This window comes from Cottoperca gobio, chromosome 10 (assembly GCF_900634415.1).
Source record: "Cottoperca gobio chromosome 10, fCotGob3.1, whole genome shotgun sequence".
NCBI classification, from domain to species: domain Eukaryota; kingdom Metazoa; phylum Chordata; class Actinopteri; order Perciformes; family Bovichtidae; genus Cottoperca; species Cottoperca gobio.
This window is the reverse complement of record NC_041364.1, coordinates 8,589,148-8,608,240: the sequence shown is the minus strand read 5'-3', so window position 1 is coordinate 8,608,240 and position 19,093 is coordinate 8,589,148. Positions and strand designations below refer to the sequence as shown.

Sequence of the window (19,093 nt, the reverse complement as noted above, 5' to 3'; positions counted from 1 at the left end):
CTGTATGCTTTAACTTCCTCATTGCTGCCGTGCATACTAGTTTCTCCAGCTTGAGTTTCCAGCAGGCAGGAATGTGGTCTTTCAGCTCATGGAGGGAAACCTCACCTTTCCTCTAAACCTCCTGAATAACGCAAATTGTCATGCCTTTTAGTTTAATTTCCTTGCGTCACCTTTACACCTGCTCAGGAGGGAGGAGTCGGGGCAGAAAGCGTAAGAGCGCAGACGTGCTGAAGATGCAGGGAAGTTGCTGCTGCTGCTGGTGAGGCTGAAAGAAAGAGCTCGACATGGGTAACTGGATTATCAACCATGGGCTTACATCCCTTATACTGGTGAGTCTTTCTTATTTACTTACTTTCCATTTTCAAAGCGCACAAACAAACATTATTGTCAGCTTCAGTTCATTTGACTTAATTAGTCATATGTAGGATAACACAGGCTCAACCTTCAGTGTTGGGGGAGTAGTGAACTACACGTGTTCACGCTGCTCACACTGTTTTTAAAAACCCTTTTTGATATAAACTTTTTTTTTCTTATTATTTTACTACTGCGCAAATGTTCTGAGAAAAAGAGAAATACAAATTATAGCTCTATTTACATACACTAACAACAATATTGCACATGGCATATGTGTCATGTCGGTGTCCAAACTCCTGCATCTTCAACTCAAATAAAATGAATTTTAATTAAAGACTGAGCTGAGTTTTGGGATTGCTCCTGTTCGCAGGTGGTCTGGATGGCCATCAACATCTTCCTCTTCGTCTGGTATTACTTTATCTACGATCTGAATGAAGAATATTACTACACACGCCATCTTTTAGGGGTGAGTAAAGAGAATCGACATCAGCTAAGATGTTTGTTTGACCAATATAATAACAGACTCGTATTGATATATATATATATTTTTATTTCAGTCTGCCCTGTCCTGGGCCCGAGCTCCAGCCGCTGTCCTCAACTTTAACTGCATGTTGATCCTCCTGCCGGTATGCAGGAACCTGCTGTCCCTGTTCCGAGGCTCCTTTGTGGTGAGATCAGGGCGAGATGTCATCATCTTTAATTCATGTCATAAAAATCAGTTTCACTGCTGTTTGTCCAGGAAACCTAACCTAGTTTGTTTTCTTTTCATTAAATGATTTCTTTAAGTAGTTATATGGAAAGTAGTTATATACTTGAACAGTTTGAGGTTGATTTCAATGTTATCAAGCGTTTTAGATTTCCTCTTAGCTTAGTGAAGGACTTTGAGCTGCAACACTGTGATATTGAGCGATTTCAACACATTTAATTGGCCAAACAAAGAGGAGTATTAGCTTTATGTTTGTTTTTTTACAGTATATCTGACTCATTTAGACGATTAGTTTAATTCAAAACACCTTCCCGACCCCTCCCTCCCTTAGCAGACACGTGAGGTAGGGATCAGTTACTGCTTAGGAAATATGTTCTTTAGCTTTGTTTTCCTTTGTGTAACTACACCTCTTATTCTTTTTCTTCTCAGTGTTGCGGCAGAACAATGAGGAAACAACTGGACAAAAATCTGAGTTTCCACAAGCTGGTGGCTTACACGATAGCTCTGATGACAGGTGAACTAATGATGGCTTTTCTCTTCAAGTCTTTTCTTTGCTTTGCTTTGACAACATGCTTTGTTTAAAGATCACAATAACTAATAACTGTTCAAGATAGCGATAAAAAAGGCTTTAGAGAAAATACCATAGGTGTATTGTGGTGGACAGTTTTCTTCAGAATAAAAGAAAGACAAACAAAACATAAATCAAATGTATTCAGATTCAAATAGTTATTTTTTTTATGTGTGCTCTCTGCCCTGACTAAACACAATATACTTTGTGCATTGTTTACTATATCCCACACTTTGCAAACGTGCCTGACCCGTCCCGTAGCTTATCAGTGTTTATCAGATCAGATAGTTTGCTAAAGAAATGCAGTACAAAGTGCTTTACAATAAGGGAAATAGACATAAAATTAACCTTAAAACAGGGGTAGAATGCCAAGTTAATGGAAAACAAATCCACTTGATAATAATAGTAAAATAAGATAAAACAATGCATAAAATAAGATGAAAATACATATAATGCATAACATAAGATGGAAAATAAAACCCACTAAATGATAAAAAAAGTACCCTTATTTACGGCATGAATATATATATATATATATATATATATATATATATATATATATACACATCAATAAACATTGCAGCAGCATCTAAAAGTGTCTTAGTATGTATAATGAAATCATGCATCAGCAGTAACACATCGCTCTCTTTGTTCAGCCGTTCATCTGATCGCCCATCTGTTGAACTTGGAGTGGTACAACAACAGCAGACGAGGAGTTTACGATACACTCAGCACCGCTCTGTCCGACCTGGAGGACACAGAAAACACGACCTACCTGAACCCAATGCGCAGAACAGACACCGTAAGTTATCCGTACAATATATATATATATTATATTATATTTCATGTGTCCACGTTGTGACTTTCTTCTGCTTCTTCCTCTTGTGCCTCAGGATGCGCAGCAGTCTCCAACCTTCCTCGTCTTCACCTCCATCGCTGGCATCACAGGGGTCATCATCACTCTGGCCCTCATCCTCATCATCACCTCCTCCATGGAGTTCATCAGACGCAGCTACTTTGAAGTCTTCTGGTACACCCATCATCTCTTCGTCGTCTTCTTCGCTGGTCTCGTGATTCACGGAGCCGGGTAAGCGGAAACGTCTCGGCATTTCTTTTCTTTTAAAAACAAAGAAGCATGAATACACCTCAGCTTGCATGTATTACTCTGTTATAGAAAAGCTTCACAGACCAAGCACTGCTCAATGGATGAGGCGGATGTTATCAATGCTTCCATTAGAAAAGGATAACTTGCATGTTTTTGGGAAATGACAGGAGGAGCATTCTTGTTTTAATTCTTTGTTTTGTGTCAATGCAACACTTTTATGTTGTGTATCTGAATGTGGAAGGCTGTATTGCATGGTGTTAAACATTTTAATTAAAATATTGTGAGGGGGGGGGGGAAAAAAACATTGTTGTTTATTGCACGTGGGTTTCACTCGTCTGTTCCATCTTCAGGTTCATCGTGAGGAAACAACTGACAACAGATCCACCGCACAACTACACCTTATGTAAAGACCGCAGCGCTGAATGGGGACGCATTCCTGAGTGTCCCATCCCTAAGTTTGGAGGAGGGCCCGCGCAGGTTTGTCTTTAAAAAAACACTTTATTATAATGTTTCTTTCATCATCTTCCAGACAAGTGTTTACTTCAGAGTCCATTGCACATGTTTATGCATTGTTTGATCCCTGATTGCAAAGGTACATTTTTCAACCTGTGAAACTATTACTAATATCTTTAATTAAGTACTACAAGTGCAAATAAGCGCATTATTTGTGATTTGTAAAATCATATTTCTCTTTCTTTTTTTTAGACCTGGTGGTGGGTGATCGGCCCAATGATTCTGTACGTCTGTGAACGTCTGCTGCGTTTCATCCGTTACATGCAGAAAGTCCAATACAGGAAGGTACGTTCGATTCACGACTGGGTTGTTTTAGTGACGGTGATTTCACCTGTTTTGCTTTTTTTTAATTGTTTTTAACTTTCAGATCGTGATGCATCCGTCCAAGGTGCTGGAGCTGCAGATGGTGAAGGACGGTTTCAAAATGGATGTGGGTCAGTACATCTTCCTCAACTGCCCGGCCATCTCCGAGCTGGAGTGGCACCCGTTCACCATGACCTCCGCCCCCGAGGAGGATTTCTTCAGCGTCCACATCCGCTCGGCCGGAGACTGGACTGACAAACTCATAGACATCATGCAGAAGCTGCCAGAGGGAGCACAGGGACCCAAGTGAGTCATTTATCTCCCTACAAACTGTGTTTATTGGACATTCAACAACACACAGATGTCAAGACAGTTACTTTTTAAGTTTCAGTATTGAGTCAAGTATTAAATACATAGAGAGAACTGAAGTTAGTGGAGACATTAATTAAGTCAACACGGTAGGAAGAGGACAGTTTTCTGGCATTTAGCTCCTTTTCTTGGGTTGTTTGTGTGAAAGGAATTACCCAATTTACTGTTTTTGCTTAAATCACTATTTACCATGTCCTCTTGAGACTGATTTGGATCCAGTGCCGCGCTGCACAATGCCAAAACCTGAGCTAGTTTTCTGTCAAACTGCCTGCAGCTCCCTCAGATCATCTAAATCAAATCTAGTTACGGGAGACTCAAACCACTATAAATAGTGTAGTATGTGGCATTATTCCATCGCTGCATACTTGTCCCTTAAATAAGCATTGAAAGAATAGGAAACTTTATATTCTCAGATGCTGTTTTTCAAGGTCAAGAATGAATTTTGTATTAAGACGATTAGAAGAACTTCTATCGTCTGTGCCCACAACAACGCCAAATACAAAATACATAAAGTAAAATGATTACAGGTTGAGTAACATTAAATTGGAACACTTTTTTCACCTGTAGTTGTTTGTTTCCTGCTAAGTTTATTTATTGCATTGGTGGAAGTATGTGTACTTAAATACAGTTTTAAGGTACCTGTACTTGAGTATTTCCATTTTAGGTTACTTCTACTTCACTACGTCTCAGAGGGAAATATTGTACTTGTTTTACTTTGCAGATTCAGATTATTAATGCAAAAATATAATTCAGCTAACACATTATGATGTGTTTAAAGCAGCCCAGCAGTATATACAGTCATTTTACCAGCTGCAACATTAAAGTGAGGCATCAATCATTCTAATCCAATAATATAATATATAAGATGCACTGTGGTATTACTACTCTTACTTAAGATCTGAATACTTCTTCCTCGACTGATTTATCGTTGTTCCTCAGAATGGGGGTGGACGGACCGTTTGGCACAGCCAGTGAGGACGTATTTGACTACGAGGTCAGCATGCTGGTCGGTGCCGGCATCGGAATCACCCCCTTCGCCTCCATCCTCAAATCCATCTGGTACAAATTCAAAATCTCCAACCCTAAACTACGCACCCGAAAGGTAAGGACCAAAACGTACCAATCAGTCAGCTTTGGACATTTAAACCTGTAAATCCTGTTATTGTCTCTTAAATAAAGAACACGGTGCGTTTTCACTAGTCATCAGCGGCTCTTTCGTAAGAGGATCATTGTGTAACGTGGTTCTGCTTCCTGGTTTCAGATTTACTTTTATTGGCTCTGCCGGGAAACCCATGCCTTCGAGTGGTTTGCTGACCTCCTGCAGGTGCTGGAGAAAGAGATGGAGGCGAGAGGAATGGGGGATTTCCTCACCTACAAACTCTATCTGACCGGATGGGATCAAAGCCATGTGAGTGTGTGAATCAGTCACAGAACAAAGTCCAGTTAGCTTTTCATGTTGTTTTATTCATCTCTCCCCCCCACATGTTGTCACAGATTACTCACGTCGTGGTTCACCATGATGAGGACACAGATGTGGTCACTGGGCTCAAACAGAAAACTCACTATGGCAGACCCGAGTGGGACAAGGAGTTCGAACAAGTCCGCAAAGAAAACCCCACGTGAGAAAAAATAAATCCTCTTTTTACAATACCTTATTTAAATACAGCTGATTGTAACAATGTAAAAGTTCTGTGTACGCAATCCAAGTTAAAGAGCAAAGGCAATATCAGCAACAACAACAAAAAACTAACCCAAAATGAAAATGTGAATATTAATTACTCACCCTGTGTTATTGATATACAAATGATCATTTTGGGAGTCAAGTATTCCTTTAAGTATCAAAAGTAAAATGACTAGCTCTGTAGAAAATATTAATAGGTTTAATGATGCATCAATGTGGCTGCTCAAGGTGGAGCTAGTTTTTGAACTACTTTATATACACTGTGGTAGAAAGTTCTCAAGTACTTTTACTTAAGTGTATTGTCCTTTATACGCTTCTCACATTAAACTCATGTTTTCAGGTCTGTGGTGGGAACCTTCTTGTGTGGCCCTGCAGTTCTAGCAAAAGTCTTGGAGAAGAAATGTGCCAAATACTCAGACGTGGATCCCCGGAAGACCAAATTTTACTTCAACAAGGAGAACTTCTGAGTGAAAAACTCCCAAACAACAGGAAATAATTTGGGTTTTGTGAAAGTCAACAGTTGGTGGAAAGTTTCATTCACTGTGGATAATTGTTTGAGCACTAGCTGGGTGTGTTTTGACACTTTAAATTACGCTGCACACTGAAAGGGGCAGAGCATGCTGTTTTTCAACATTACTCAGGGAACGACTCTTCACGTTTTCAACCATGAGTCATGGCCTCATAATCCACGATGACGCAGGGTTTATAGGGTCAATTACACTCAGACGTTTACTTATTAATCTATCGATTATATGGATTTTATTTGACTGTTAAGACATCAGGACCTCAAAAGGTTTTGTCTCCTATAGTACACTTGTGAGCGCATTGTGGAAAACTACCTTTTTATTCAGATTTTTTTATGAATCATGACACTATGTACTTGAATATTTTTGGATTCATATCGTATTTTACAATGGCTGTAGCCAATTATTTCCATTATTCAATCATCTACTGCAGCAATTCTTTGTGAATTTCCAAAAATAATTAAGAATTTGCCCATCATGGTTTCCCAAATCCCAGGTTAATGTCTGAGTTCTATTTTCTATTCACTTTACTATTAAATAAGAAAAGCAGCAAATCTTACACTGTTAATAATGTAAATGTAATTTTCTTCATCTTATGACACCTTCCTGAAGTTTTACTGGTTAAGGAAACAGACAAGGGTTATAATAACCATAAACTTTGCTGGTATTTCCTTATCAGAGTGACGAGAATAGGAGGAAGACTTCCCGCCATGTCGGTTAATCATCCTCCAAGGACGTGGATTTGCTATTTTTAAATCCCCTGTCTTGTATATAATTCCATACACATTTTAAATAAATGAATACAACAATGTGTTTGTGTTTGCTTTATTGACAAAACAATATCCAGACAAACAGTTTCCAGAGCCGAGAACATGAAAACAGTGGGCTTTGGAGGAAAAAGGATGAAACCTCGTGGCAATCCTCTCTTCAACTGTTCAGCATTCATCATCCACTCAAATGAATCTACAGCACCAACCTGACTCTTTCATACAGAAAACAGACAATAGGATTAAAAAAAACAACTATACAATATTCCAAACTAACATGAGACGTCTTCCGGGTGGAGCCGTTTGAGTCCTGAAATCAAAATGATAAATGTTGGAGGAGGAATAACGTGTCTGCTCTGACGATACAAGAACGCTTCAGAACCAGAGGATTTGCTGGAAGAAACTAAGAAGCTTCATCACCTGAAACCTTTTTAAGTTTTTCCTCAGTCAGACTGTTAAGGAGCCCCTCCTGCGGTCTTCTGAATCTGCTCTTTGAGGATGAGGATGCTCTGCCGCTGCTCCGGGGGCAACATGGCGATCTGTTCTGGGGTCAGCTGCAGCACCTGCATAATCAGGGCAGCCTAAAGGAGGGACAAAATAATGTCATACAGGAAGTAAAATGTGCTTTTGTGTCCACAAATCAACAAAACGTATTGATTTCTCCAGTAAAGTTCACCTGCATTCTTTGGTAACAGGGAAGTCAGAATTCCTCCATAAAAAGCCATTGTTGTGTTAAAACATCACTTATAACCCCAACACCCCCCCCCCCCTCTGGTAACACATACTCAGAATGACTTTCAATCAGTGAATGAGAATGCACAATAGGGGATTAGCATTTTGCTCGGGGGCACTTTAACAAGCTGCTGATAGATAAAGTGACACCCACCTTCTCCTGGTCCTGTGTGGAGACCTGGCTCTGCCCCGGACTGAAGCCTCCTCCCGATGGAGGACCACCAGAGTTACCAGGACCCTGCAGGACACACGCAACGCTCATCAGGGGGTAATGATTATCCACTTTGAGCGGAAAGCACCGATTTCCCTTGCACAGTCATATTCACATGACTTTTACAATGCGGTTTTTTTTTATGTAAGAAGTAAATGTTATAAGTAAACAGTTATTTTCATTATGGATTAATCTGCTGATTATTTTCTAGATTAAATAATTCATAGTTTGGTCAGAAAATAGTGAAAAATGTCTATCCTAATTTCTCAAAGTCCAAGGCGATGTCTTAACAGGTCTTGTTTTGTCTAAAACCCAAAGAACTCGGTTTAATATGATATAAAACACACAAACGCAGGAAATCTTAATTAAACGATTAATCTATTATCAAAGTTTATCAAAATTATTTTTCAGTCTGTTGACTTGCTACAGCTCTAGTTTATCTAATCAGTATTTATAGTCTAATAATTGGTAAACGGTGGAGATTCAAACTTCTTGTGACAATTTATGGACTGTATTCTCTTTTCTCATATTAGTCTTTTTATTTATAAATTGCATGTAGCCAGTTTCATAACCTAAAGAAAAACAAAAGCAAACAGCCGACATAGACAAAGACATTGGACGCAGCGGTTACCGGTCTCGCAGGTGGAGGAGCGTTCGGCGCCATGCTATGAGGAACCGGGCCCGGCATTCCTGCCGCCATGGGAACCCTTTGAGACGCCACTGGACCACGAGTGTCCATCGCCCTCGGGTCACGACCTGCAGAGAGACATAACCACACTTAACGTTCACATCTCGCTGAATGTTGAGTGAATCCTTGTAGTGTTCAAAGAAACAAATTGTTTAAGGCAAAGTCTTAGCCTCGGCGACAGCAAAGCGGCGTTGTATGTGGTAGTAAAAAGGTAAAGAAGGTTAACACAAACATGGCAGAGTGTGTGCAAGTATTCAGAATGAGTATGACAGTGAAAACAAGTGCTTTATGCAGCAGAAGTCAATACCACAATTCAAAATAAATGCAATTGGTTTTCCAACATTTCATTCCATGACCTGGATGTGTTGTATAAGAGCAGTTTAAGGGTTTTACCAAACGATGATTTGGTTAAAAAAAACTGATTCATCATGAGTCAAAGAAAGTTCATCATGACATGAAACATTAACACCCACAACTGTAAAAAGGTGTGTTTGTAGAAGACAGACATGTTGTTTTCTTCTAGAAACATTGTGACACGGATGACCTTTAGGAATAAAAGGAACTAAATATAGGTGTAACCACAATACAATCCGTTGTACCGCACCTTGTAACTCTGGTTTCGAAAGGCGCTTTATAAAGAAAGTTTACTTACATTTTATTTGTAAAGCGCCTTTCCAAGCTAAAAGCAATCTCAAGGCGCTAAACCACTATCTTAACTAAATCATCCTTAGTGGTTTGCACTCCTGTTACAAACAAAGCAGCTACCTCTGGTTTCCATCGGGGGTCCGCGTTGGTCCATCATCGGGGGCCCTCTGGGGTCACCCATCATGTTTCGTGATTCACCCATGGGTGGGCCTCTCATGTCCATTGGAGGGCCTCTCATATCCGGAGGGGGTCCACTTGCCATTGGGGGCATGTGTACAGGTGGGGCTTGGTGGGTTGGTGGAGCTGCCATGTAAGCCCGGCTAATACAAACAAATATAAGAGCAATTAAATCTTTAGCAAGTTAAAACTCGCACAATTACATATCGAGTTGATTTTTTATTGGCCAACATTTGTCTCTGTCACTGTAAGAGCTGTATTATTCCACTGCTAATGCAAAGGGAGCATTTGCTGCTGCTTCACATTAAAAGTATTCAACTGGCAAAACAAGCAGTGACGGGAATCTCAATGCATTCGTCACTGGTTCATCAAAAATGCAGCTGCGAAATTTCATATGTATAATAGATAATTTGCTAAAGATACACTAGTTTCTCCTCTTTGCATTTCTCAGGAAGCAGCTGCTACCGTATCACCGTGCAGAAGGAAGCGTGCGCCTAACTCATGGAGTTAGGTGTTCACTCGTTGGTCGGTGTAGTTCGAAAGAAAATAGTTCCTACATGAAACTGCTCAAAACAAGGTGGAGGATGAGAGGGAAAGAATGCACTTTTGATTTTGGGGTGAACCGTTTAATGTGATGTGGCTGAACTTACTTGGGGTCGATGACCTCTCCAGTGACGGACAGCAGAGTTCCTCCTCTGGGGTCATTAGGACCATCTCCCAGCAGGCCTCTGGGGGGGATGCCGCCTGGTCCTGAGAGGAAGACAATCATACAGTCAACCAACATAACATTCACTGAGCAGGAAATGTTTCATGACCAATCCATTAACAAAAGGCAGAAACTCCAGGTAAGGGAAACCACACACGACTATAAAAAGGAGAGCGTTTGTGCAAGTTAGATATCTCAGGAAACAAGCAGAGCTGTTTTGGGGGAAGTACACAGTGAGCGGTCACAACAGACAGGGAGATATCAGGAGAGTGATGACGAACACAAAAAATGCAGGAAAACAATTCCATCAACATTAAGAGGGAGATTATAAGTGTGTGAAATACATTAAACACTTCTATTCCCACACAGATATGAGAGTCCTGACTTGAGAATATTTTCCTACTTGAGTCTTGTAACTCTGGTGTTATGTTGGCGTCATGACGGGAGGCATGCAGAGAGAAGACCAAGTACAACGGATGCGTCAGTATTCAGTAAACATCAAATAGCATGAATACCTACACAATACAGCGATACTACGCAGAGTAAACAACGGGGCACGATATTTGTAAAACGTTCACTAACAAGGCATGTGTCAAATCTGCTGTCAGTTGAGCTGTGAAAGAATGAGATTGCTTAAGTTAAGACACTGAGACACTTAACTTGTGTTAAGGCTGTGTAAAAGTGGCTCATTTAACATGTTAGAAGGATGTAATGATTATTTCGGCTGGCAAACATTCATTGAGGGGAGAAAAATGGTTGGTTTGGCCGATTTTAGACTGATTCATAAATATGGATTTATTTTACTACATTTCACTGCATCCTGTTATACAGATGACTGGAAGGAGAGCACAGGGCAAGGAGCAGCTAGAAGAAATTGATGGAAAAAGGACGTGTGAGCTGCTGTTGTCAGTGGAACTGTTGTGTGGAGAAATGGCAAGAAATGAGACTGATTTTGGGACAACTGACGAACACAAACAAGAGAAGAGCCATGAAGCTTCATTTTCAAGATACCTTAAAAGGTAACGTGCAGCTTGAAAGCACAGTTCACAATGTCATGTCATTGTGAACTGACTCAGATTAAACAGAAAGGCTTTACTTCCATTAGCGAGAAAGACAAATGTGACAACTAATGACTGCCATTAAAACTGACTCGGCAAAGATATAACGACAGACCTCTCCTTATATGTCAAATCCCTGTTTTCATCTTTATCCTGGCAACACATTCATAAATATTATCTTTACCAACTGTGAGAAACTCTTTACAATCAAAATGAGTCGCACCTGAACTTGCAGTGCCGTGGTAAAAGCACGGAAACACAGAAAATGAGAACAGGCAAATAACGTGCCTCCATCCCAACATCTGCAACATGTGGCCTCAACATCTATGTTACATCTCGTGTGGTCCACTCCACATCCGTCCGTCCGGCTCTATGAGAGCTCAAGTCTCTTCCAAACTTTCCCACACTACGAATAGAAGACTCTGTAAAAGTAACCGCCAGAGTCAAAGTAATTTAATATAGACGCGGAGGTTTTAATGCATCTCTTCTGTTAAATGTTGAGGACAAAACATCCAAACCACCGTCCGTCCGTCAGCATCAGTGCTTGAACTTAAGGGACATGGATGATAAATACATTTTGGGACGGAATACACATGCAGGCGCACACCCTCAGTGTTTAACGTTTATAACAAACAAAAAAAGTAACACAAAGTTTCAATAAAAAATGTATTTCATGCAATTTCTACAAATCAATGAATATGTAGGCCTATTTGTAATAAACGTTTTTCCATAAACTGTTCGCTAATTGCTTTTTTAATCGTTGCCATGGGGTCTCATTTATGCCATGCATCTCCTTTAATTATGGAAATTATTTTATTTTAGAAAAAAGTCATTTTATAATTGGGACAGCCAGCATTTCCTTCAGGACGGTTTACTTTGTATTTTGAGATGGTGGCGAAACCAGTAAAGATCGAGCCCTGCTCAGAATGGAAAATGTTTGTTGGTGCCAACAATTCAGACACTTCAGTGACTCAAAGTTTGTAGTTCATTCTCACGACACAATGGGGACTTGTGCACTGATCCAAGTCACGTCTGCACATTTTACTGCAGCTCACAGAAGACAATCAACTATCCAACAGAGGAGACATTGCCACTGAGATAAATCAATTTGACCTTATGTTGAACTGAAATAATAATAAATCATTTGGCTTCGCGTTAACACACAAAGTAATCATGCAAAAACATTTGCATTCCGGCAAATGCCCTTATGACATAGCATATTCTGCTTAATACTTACTTTAAAATAATAAATAAAAGGGTACATATTTGATTGTAGCGGACATGCAGTCTAACAAACTGTAGAAAGCTAACACTTAATCCCTGAAGTGCTGTGTATTTGGCCTCTCCATAACAGTCCTACGACCTGACTGAACTGAGGGAGTACAGTGATACCTTGAGGCCGCTCGATAGCAGCTTGCCCAGACGATCCTGTGGGAGAATGCTGAAGGTTTCCTGAGCCAGCATTAAAGTGAAAAGAACAGGAGACACAAGACTCAAGAGAGCAAAGCAGAACTTAAGAGCATTTTGACGCGTGCTTATGGCCAACACACACACACACACACGTAACACACGTACACACACGTAACACACGTACACACACACACACACCTCTGGTGACACCTAGTGATCCCAGTGAGGCATGACATGTGCAAAGCGTTAAAATAAAAAAGTGTGGTGAACATACGTGCTATTTTTACACGTGTTGCGTGAAAGTGAAAGTTTGTTGTCACTTTGAATAAATTATGTTAAAAATAAAATACAATTCGGTTATGCCAAATCTATTTTGGCAATCTGCTTAAATAAAACACTGTACTGTGGCGTTTTAGAAAAAATAATATATAGCTATACCAGAATATTACCCCCCCCCCCCTCCCCCTGCATTTTGTTTTCAATCATCCCTAATGAGCCATCGTAATTTACAGATGGTTAAATGTTTTGAAAAGGTCTTAAGATCAGTTTAAATTGACCAAATTACACATCTTTGCTTTTCTGTCATCGTGAAAAAACTGTGGAACTATTTGTCAAACATAATATTAAAACTATAATCCTTAAAACATTTGCACACAGACAGCGGGCTCATTCTGCATGAGGAACGGGAGCAGTGATAATCACACCTCACACATTGACCATCAATGTCAGTTTGATGATTACCTGGGGGTCCGGCCGGTCCTGGTCCTTGTCCTTGCGCTGGTCCTGGTCCCGGCCCAGGTCCCGGTACAGGCATTGGTCCAGGGACAACACCCATGTTGGGGGGCTGCATCATTTGAGGTGCTCCGTTGACATGCATTCCAGGCTGATCATGTGACAAAATGAAAATAAATACTTGAACCTTACATTTTAAATGTGTCGTGATACAGGGGTTCTGTAAGCAAGGCGAGTTATTGAGATTCATTTTAGGAAAACAGTCATAGTATAAACACACAACCATAACAGAGTAAAAATAAATATATGCAGGGATTGTTTCATTTCAAATATTAAAAAGATTTTTGGTTTACATAAGTGATTGTGTCGATAAAACACCAGATTATATTGAAAATCAAGCATTTTTTCAAAGATCACATTTGAATTCAAGCATATGCCTAACCTTAAAAACATTTCCCAAACCCTGAGTACATCATTTGTTGCCAGCATCGGAGCCGAATCATCACGTCCTTTCTCAGGGCAGCGTACGGGACTGTTTTGTAGAACAGAAGTGTAATGTGACCATTACTTTAGAGAGAAAGACTGTTGTACTTACCACAGACTGCTGTGGCTGAGGCACTGGCATGCTGGGTAGAGCAGGAGGCGGGTTGAGGGGCGGTGCTCCTCCACCTTGCCCAATGGGAATCAGCGGCTGGACTGGTGTTTGACGATGGAGCATTTTCTGCATGTGGAGTATATGGAAGGAATGTCTACTGGTTCAAAAGAGCAGACTAGCACTCAGCTCCTTTGACTTACGACAAGGTCACCGTCAGATGAACCTTGCTTCAAATAAACATCACGAATATACAATATTTGACTGATCTGGTCTCCTCTCACCAAGGCTATCTCAGGGTCTACAATCCGCATGACCACTTGGGCCTGCAACAGAGCATAGGCCAGCTGAGGGTTCTGCAGCAGCATGTTCCTCGCCTCCTGGGGACTGTTCTGCACACACAGCTGGAGAGAGAAATCACAAAACAGAATCTTGAAATGTGATATCACAACACTGTGAAAAATTACAATTTGGGCAGAGCAAAGAAAGAAAGTTGGAGGCTTTTACATTTTCCCTGACAGGTTAGGCAAACCCCTGCAGTTTCTCGCTAACCACTTATGATTCAGATACATGTCAACCAAAAGCGGCTGCATCAGCACAAAACATTCAACAAAAGATGTGCAACAATATCTGCGCTATCAGAATCGGAGCCCAAACACTCGCACTCTGATCAGCATATGGAGCTACTGACACAAGCGTTGGTGCCACAAAACACTTTTCTAGTCGGAGGGGAAAGTGTCTGCAGTGTGCCGTTTTTCTGAGCCTAATGAAGCCGACTGCCAGATGTGCAAAGATAAGGCTTCTCTGGCAGAGCGCAGAGACATACTGGAGAGCACAGCCTCTGTTAATGAAAGGGAAGGAGGAGCATCTGCATACAGTTGTCATCCTGGAGGTGATTCAAAATTTGGGGGACGAAATAGAGTAAGCAGCATTAAAAACACACAGATTGAGAACATAACTTTTGGGGAATGCTATAATATTTAGATTCCTCATTATTTGTCTTCTCGTCAACTTCACTTTGTAATATTTGAAAGCCTCTGCAACATTCAGTATGTTCAATCACATTTTGGTTTTTAACATTCTGGCTGATTTAACAGCAGTAGCAGAAGCCAACTAGCTGTGAAAGCCAGACACTGCTATACGTCATACTGTACTGTTATACAAAAACATCAGAGCATACAAAGATCTAAGCATAAATTCATAAGAATAATACATAAATGCCATTGATGCACCAATCCCAGAGAATAATGTATAATACTACATATATAGTATAGTAATAAAATAGAATAGAAGCTGTCCAGAGCTCCGCCGCCCGACTCCTCACACACCAAATCTTGGTACCCCATCACCCCAATACTCAAAGAACTCCACTGGCTACCTGTCTCCCTCCGAATCAACTACAAACTCCTGGTCCTCACTTACAAAGCCCTCCACCACCTAGCCCCCTCCTATCTTACTGACCTCATCTCCCCCTACCAACCCCCACGGTCCCTCAGATCCACCACAGCTGGTCTCCTTTCCACCCCCAAATCCAAGCTGCGCAGCTTTAGAGACAGAGCCTTCTCCAGGGCAGCACCCAGGCTCTGGAACTCCCTCCCCCCAAGACATCCGTGACTCTCAGTCCCTCTCCATATTTCAGTCGCGCCTCAAGACGCACCTCTTCTCAACTATCATTTGCTAGCCCCCTGTGAACCGTATTATTATCATTATTATTATTATTATTATTATCATTATTATTATTATTATTATTATTTATCAGCCTCTCAAAGTCTGTCATTGGCTTAAAATATTGTGTACTACACAATGACTTTTTCAGAGTAACCAGGGTTACTACAACAGCCTCAAAAATTGGTAAATAAATTGATAAAGTAAAATAAAGATTTAGTCTAAGTAACTTTTACTCAGGTTGTACTCACTACTAGAATGTGAATATTTACAAATACAAAAACAAAAACAAAGTCAACTATACAGTGAGATCTTTACAGCCTCTTCTGCAACCTAACATTGAAGCACACATGACGATTGCGCTTGACAGCTCATTTTGCTTATTAGGACCATGGCTATTGATATGTTGATTGACAGTGAGGTAGACCAATCGGTTTACTTATTAGCCTCATTTAAAACAGTGAGGGGAAAGCCAGCTTTCTGCTGGGGCTGATGAGGTTTAGCCACTCAGGATCATTTTGGTGTTCATGCTGCATTAATCAATTTTAAATGTTTATAAAGGATAGGTAAATTAGATCTGTAAAATACTAATCCCACGCAAGAAGAAGCTGTAATACATGCTCATAAAGAATTGAGGCAGTAAAACCTGCCTACCTTCATCTGTTTCATAAGCTCAAACATCTGCTCAGGTGGCAGACTGGCCACAGCTCTGCTGATGGACTCTGGGGCTTCCTGTGGCTGGATGGTATCTCCATAAGGAGACTCAATAATGGGGGCTCCTGTCCCCAAACCTGTGCAACACAGAATTAGCAGAGAACTTTCCGTAAACATCTCTCAATCAAATCAAATACAACACCTTAGTTTGAAAAAAAATGGCATGACGAAAATATGTGCTTACTTTTGAGCTCTTCCTTGTTTTTCTCACTGGCTGCATTGTCAACACGGAGAGCACGACCACTAAACTCTCTCCCGTTCAGGTTCCGCATGGCACTGAGGGCTGTTTCCTGGTCTTGATATTCACAGAAGCCATATCCCTTTGGCTTTCCTGTCTCCCTGTCATATACCAACCTGAGAGCAAGAAGACACATATCATCATGTCCTTCCAATTTTTCCCCCACGTTAAAGGCGTTTTTTGGTTGGGCAGTATTTCCTTTGTTGAAGTGAGGGTTGAAGAGGACAGAGGCTGTTGTATGTAGATTGTAAAGCCCCGAGGCAAATTTGTGATTTGTGATATTGGGCTGGACACTAAATTGACTTGACTTGTCTGATAGTTGACCATTAAAAAACTTCTACTTAACATAATGATAGTTAACTTAGAGTAAGACTGCTTTGGAGAGTGTATCCATGGTCCCCAGCTCAATATCTTCATGTTCATGGTTTCCCCCCCTAGGTCAATGTATGTTACCCTGGGTCAATATGTTGAATCACTTACAGCTTATATCTTACTGGTGTTATACTCCCCAATACACATTCAAACTGAAGTAGAAACGCAATTTGAACTGCGAAGATAGCCCGTACAAATCACGTACAATGTTTACATTAAGAGACACACATGCCCTGGTAACAGAGGGATGATCCTCATGTTTTGAATGGCACCCTCTTCCACTCACCTGAAGCTGACAACAAGTCCCACTTCAGAAAATATGTCTTTCAGCTGTTCCTCTGTGGCTTCATACGGAATGTTCCCCACTAAAACAACGAAATATGAATAACGTTAACAAGACAATAAACAATAAATTCATCTTTTTCATTTTGAAGATTAGTTTTCTCGTTTTTCATGTAGCTAAAGTTAAGTTTGTTCCCTCGTTGCCAAGCTAACAGCAACACTAGCCGGCTATCTTTAGCTAGCTCTTATTAATTAGCCGTTAGTTTTTTACTTAGATAAAATCGTAAAATAACTGCAAGTAACAGCAACAAACTTACCGAACACTGATCGTAAAGAACGATCAACGGCTGGATCTCTATTCGCGGCAACAGCAGCAGCGGCAGCAGCCGCAGCAGCAGCAGCTAAATTCGCCATTTTGGGGACACAAATTAATGTGACACCACCGGGGAATTAGATCGACACAATATCCGTTTGTGGGGGGGAAGGAAAAAAAGGCCACACTCAAATACCAACAGTGCGACCTTTCCTAACCCCTTGACAGTTGACACTATCCGCTGGCGAAGTTGTGTCCTTTTAATAATTAAGTAGCAATGAGCAATAATTATTTGAAATATTAACTGAAGAGCAGACACAGACAAATGGTCAGCACATATTGCTAGGAAAAATAGATGGCGCTGTTGTACGCGGTTAGCTACTTCTCTCGACCGCCTTTAAGCACCGTGACAGCTGAAAGTAAAACAAGTGACTCAGATGTGCATCCGAAAATACACTTTTCCTACAACAGAATAACTGGTGAGTAAAGTAAATATTGGTAAAGTTAACGGTGAAACTCTGTAAAGCATGATGTAATGTAATGTAAAACGTGTGGATCTGCAGTGACACCAGACAGGTGTAAGTTATAAGGTATTTAATATGAACCAAAAATGTAATTATTAACTGGTTATCCACACATTGTCATCAGGAAATTGATGTTTGGCGAAATTGACCCATGTAGCCTATGTACCTGTTGTAAAGTATGATATGGTGGCTGGTGCACCTGGATAATCACACACCTGTTCCCATAGTTAATTATGATGAATCACTTAATTCATACATTTAGAATATGGATTATACAGTGTCTTTGAGTTTATAGAAAAGTTCTATACAAGTAAAATGTATTATTATTATTATTATTATTATTAATATTATACAATAATAAATGCAAAATTATTATAAAAAAAAAAACTGTCCAGAAATTCTTTATTTATCTCCTGCTTGATATAAATACAGATTTGTTTTACTCACACTTACATTTACAGGCACCTTTGTTTAATTAAGCCACGAGAGGCCGTAAATTACAGTGATTTTAAAACTTTAAGACAAGTCTGGTCAATACTTGGCGCTATAAAAATAGTAAAGATGCATCCCACAGAAAAATAACATGAGCCTTTTTTAGCAGCCAGTTTAGGTGACAGGCTCTTCTTCTTGCTCACAACAATTACCTAACAGAGCCCATGTAACCTTTAATGTTTTTTGGCTGCATATACAAGGTTTCTTTAAAACCAAAATGTGATAGAAAATGTGACCATTAAGGCAGGAGACTAATTAATTCATTAAGAGATTTGTATTATAATTTATTAATATTATTACCAATAGTTTCAGAAATATTGTATCATCATTTTGCTCAACAAATTGCTTGTTTAGTCTATGTTTATATCCAAAAACTCATAAACTAATTTCTAGAGATGTGCCAGTATATCAGCAAATTGTTTAATATCAGTATTTGCCAATAGGTGTGTAGCAATTTGGTATTTTTGTCATCTTTCGTTGCTTTGTGTCGAATTATTTTGGACATTATTTTGCTTAGTTTTATGTTGACAAACTGCATTTTTATTGGTACATGTATACATACTATACATCAGTATGGATTTGCTATGAGGGTTTGCTCAGGGCAGCATTTCTGATCTTGAATGTCATCAGTAGTCTCTTATGCCAAGAAATG

The 19,093-nt window shown here is 40.1% G+C and overlaps 2 protein-coding genes across 3 annotated transcripts; one reads left to right on the top strand and one right to left on the bottom strand.

Annotated features, from left to right (window-relative positions):
• Positions 1-174: 174 nt before the first annotated feature.
• Positions 175-6,936, top strand: nox1 (NADPH oxidase 1). Its single transcript, XM_029440997.1, has 13 exons — positions 175-329; positions 725-820; positions 912-1,022; positions 1,490-1,574; positions 2,285-2,430; positions 2,522-2,715; positions 3,084-3,210; positions 3,439-3,531; positions 3,614-3,855; positions 4,858-5,020; positions 5,180-5,326; positions 5,413-5,537; positions 5,940-6,936. Exons 1-13 carry the CDS (start codon positions 285-287, stop codon positions 6,064-6,066), a joined length of 1,701 nt encoding a protein of 566 aa, XP_029296857.1. The 5' UTR covers positions 175-284; the 3' UTR covers positions 6,067-6,936.
• On the bottom strand, positions 6,933-17,589 carry cstf2 (cleavage stimulation factor, 3' pre-RNA, subunit 2). Of its 2 annotated transcripts, XM_029440999.1 has the most exons (14): positions 17,430-17,589; positions 17,117-17,195; positions 16,405-16,574; positions 16,161-16,297; positions 14,126-14,245; positions 13,845-13,970; positions 13,259-13,400; positions 12,500-12,559; positions 9,994-10,093; positions 9,287-9,486; positions 8,465-8,589; positions 7,777-7,860; positions 7,311-7,471; positions 6,933-7,200 (listed from the first exon to the last, which is right to left on the bottom strand). In XM_029440999.1, exons 1-13 carry the CDS (start codon positions 17,524-17,526, stop codon positions 7,346-7,348), a joined length of 1,566 nt encoding a protein of 521 aa, XP_029296859.1. In that variant the 5' UTR covers positions 17,527-17,589; the 3' UTR covers positions 6,933-7,200; positions 7,311-7,345. The 2 variants fall into 2 exon arrangements, with proteins under 2 accessions (XP_029296859.1, XP_029296860.1); XM_029441000.1 differs by lacking the exon at positions 12,500-12,559.
• Between the last annotated feature and the right edge of the window lie 1,504 nt (positions 17,590-19,093).

Bases quoted from the DNA above. Each gene is read 5' to 3' on its own strand.
- cstf2 (XM_029440999.1), bottom strand. From the start codon at position 17,526: ATGGCGAATTTAGCTGCTGCTGCTGCGGCTGCTGCCGCTGCTGCTGTT. The intron at 16,298-16,404 runs GTAAGCACATAT...TGTGTTGCACAG, and splicing joins AAACAAGGAAGAGCTCAAAA to GTTTGGGGACAGGAGCCCCC. The intron at 9,487-9,993 runs GTAAGTTCAGCC...TGTTTGTATTAG, and splicing joins GGAGAGGTCATCGACCCCAA to CCGGGCTTACATGGCAGCTC.
- nox1 (XM_029440997.1), top strand. From the start codon at position 285: ATGGGTAACTGGATTATCAACCATGGGCTTACATCCCTTATACTG. The intron at 330-724 runs GTGAGTCTTTCT...TCCTGTTCGCAG, and splicing joins GGCTTACATCCCTTATACTG to GTGGTCTGGATGGCCATCAA. The intron at 3,532-3,613 runs GTACGTTCGATT...TTTAACTTTCAG, and splicing joins AGAAAGTCCAATACAGGAAG to ATCGTGATGCATCCGTCCAA.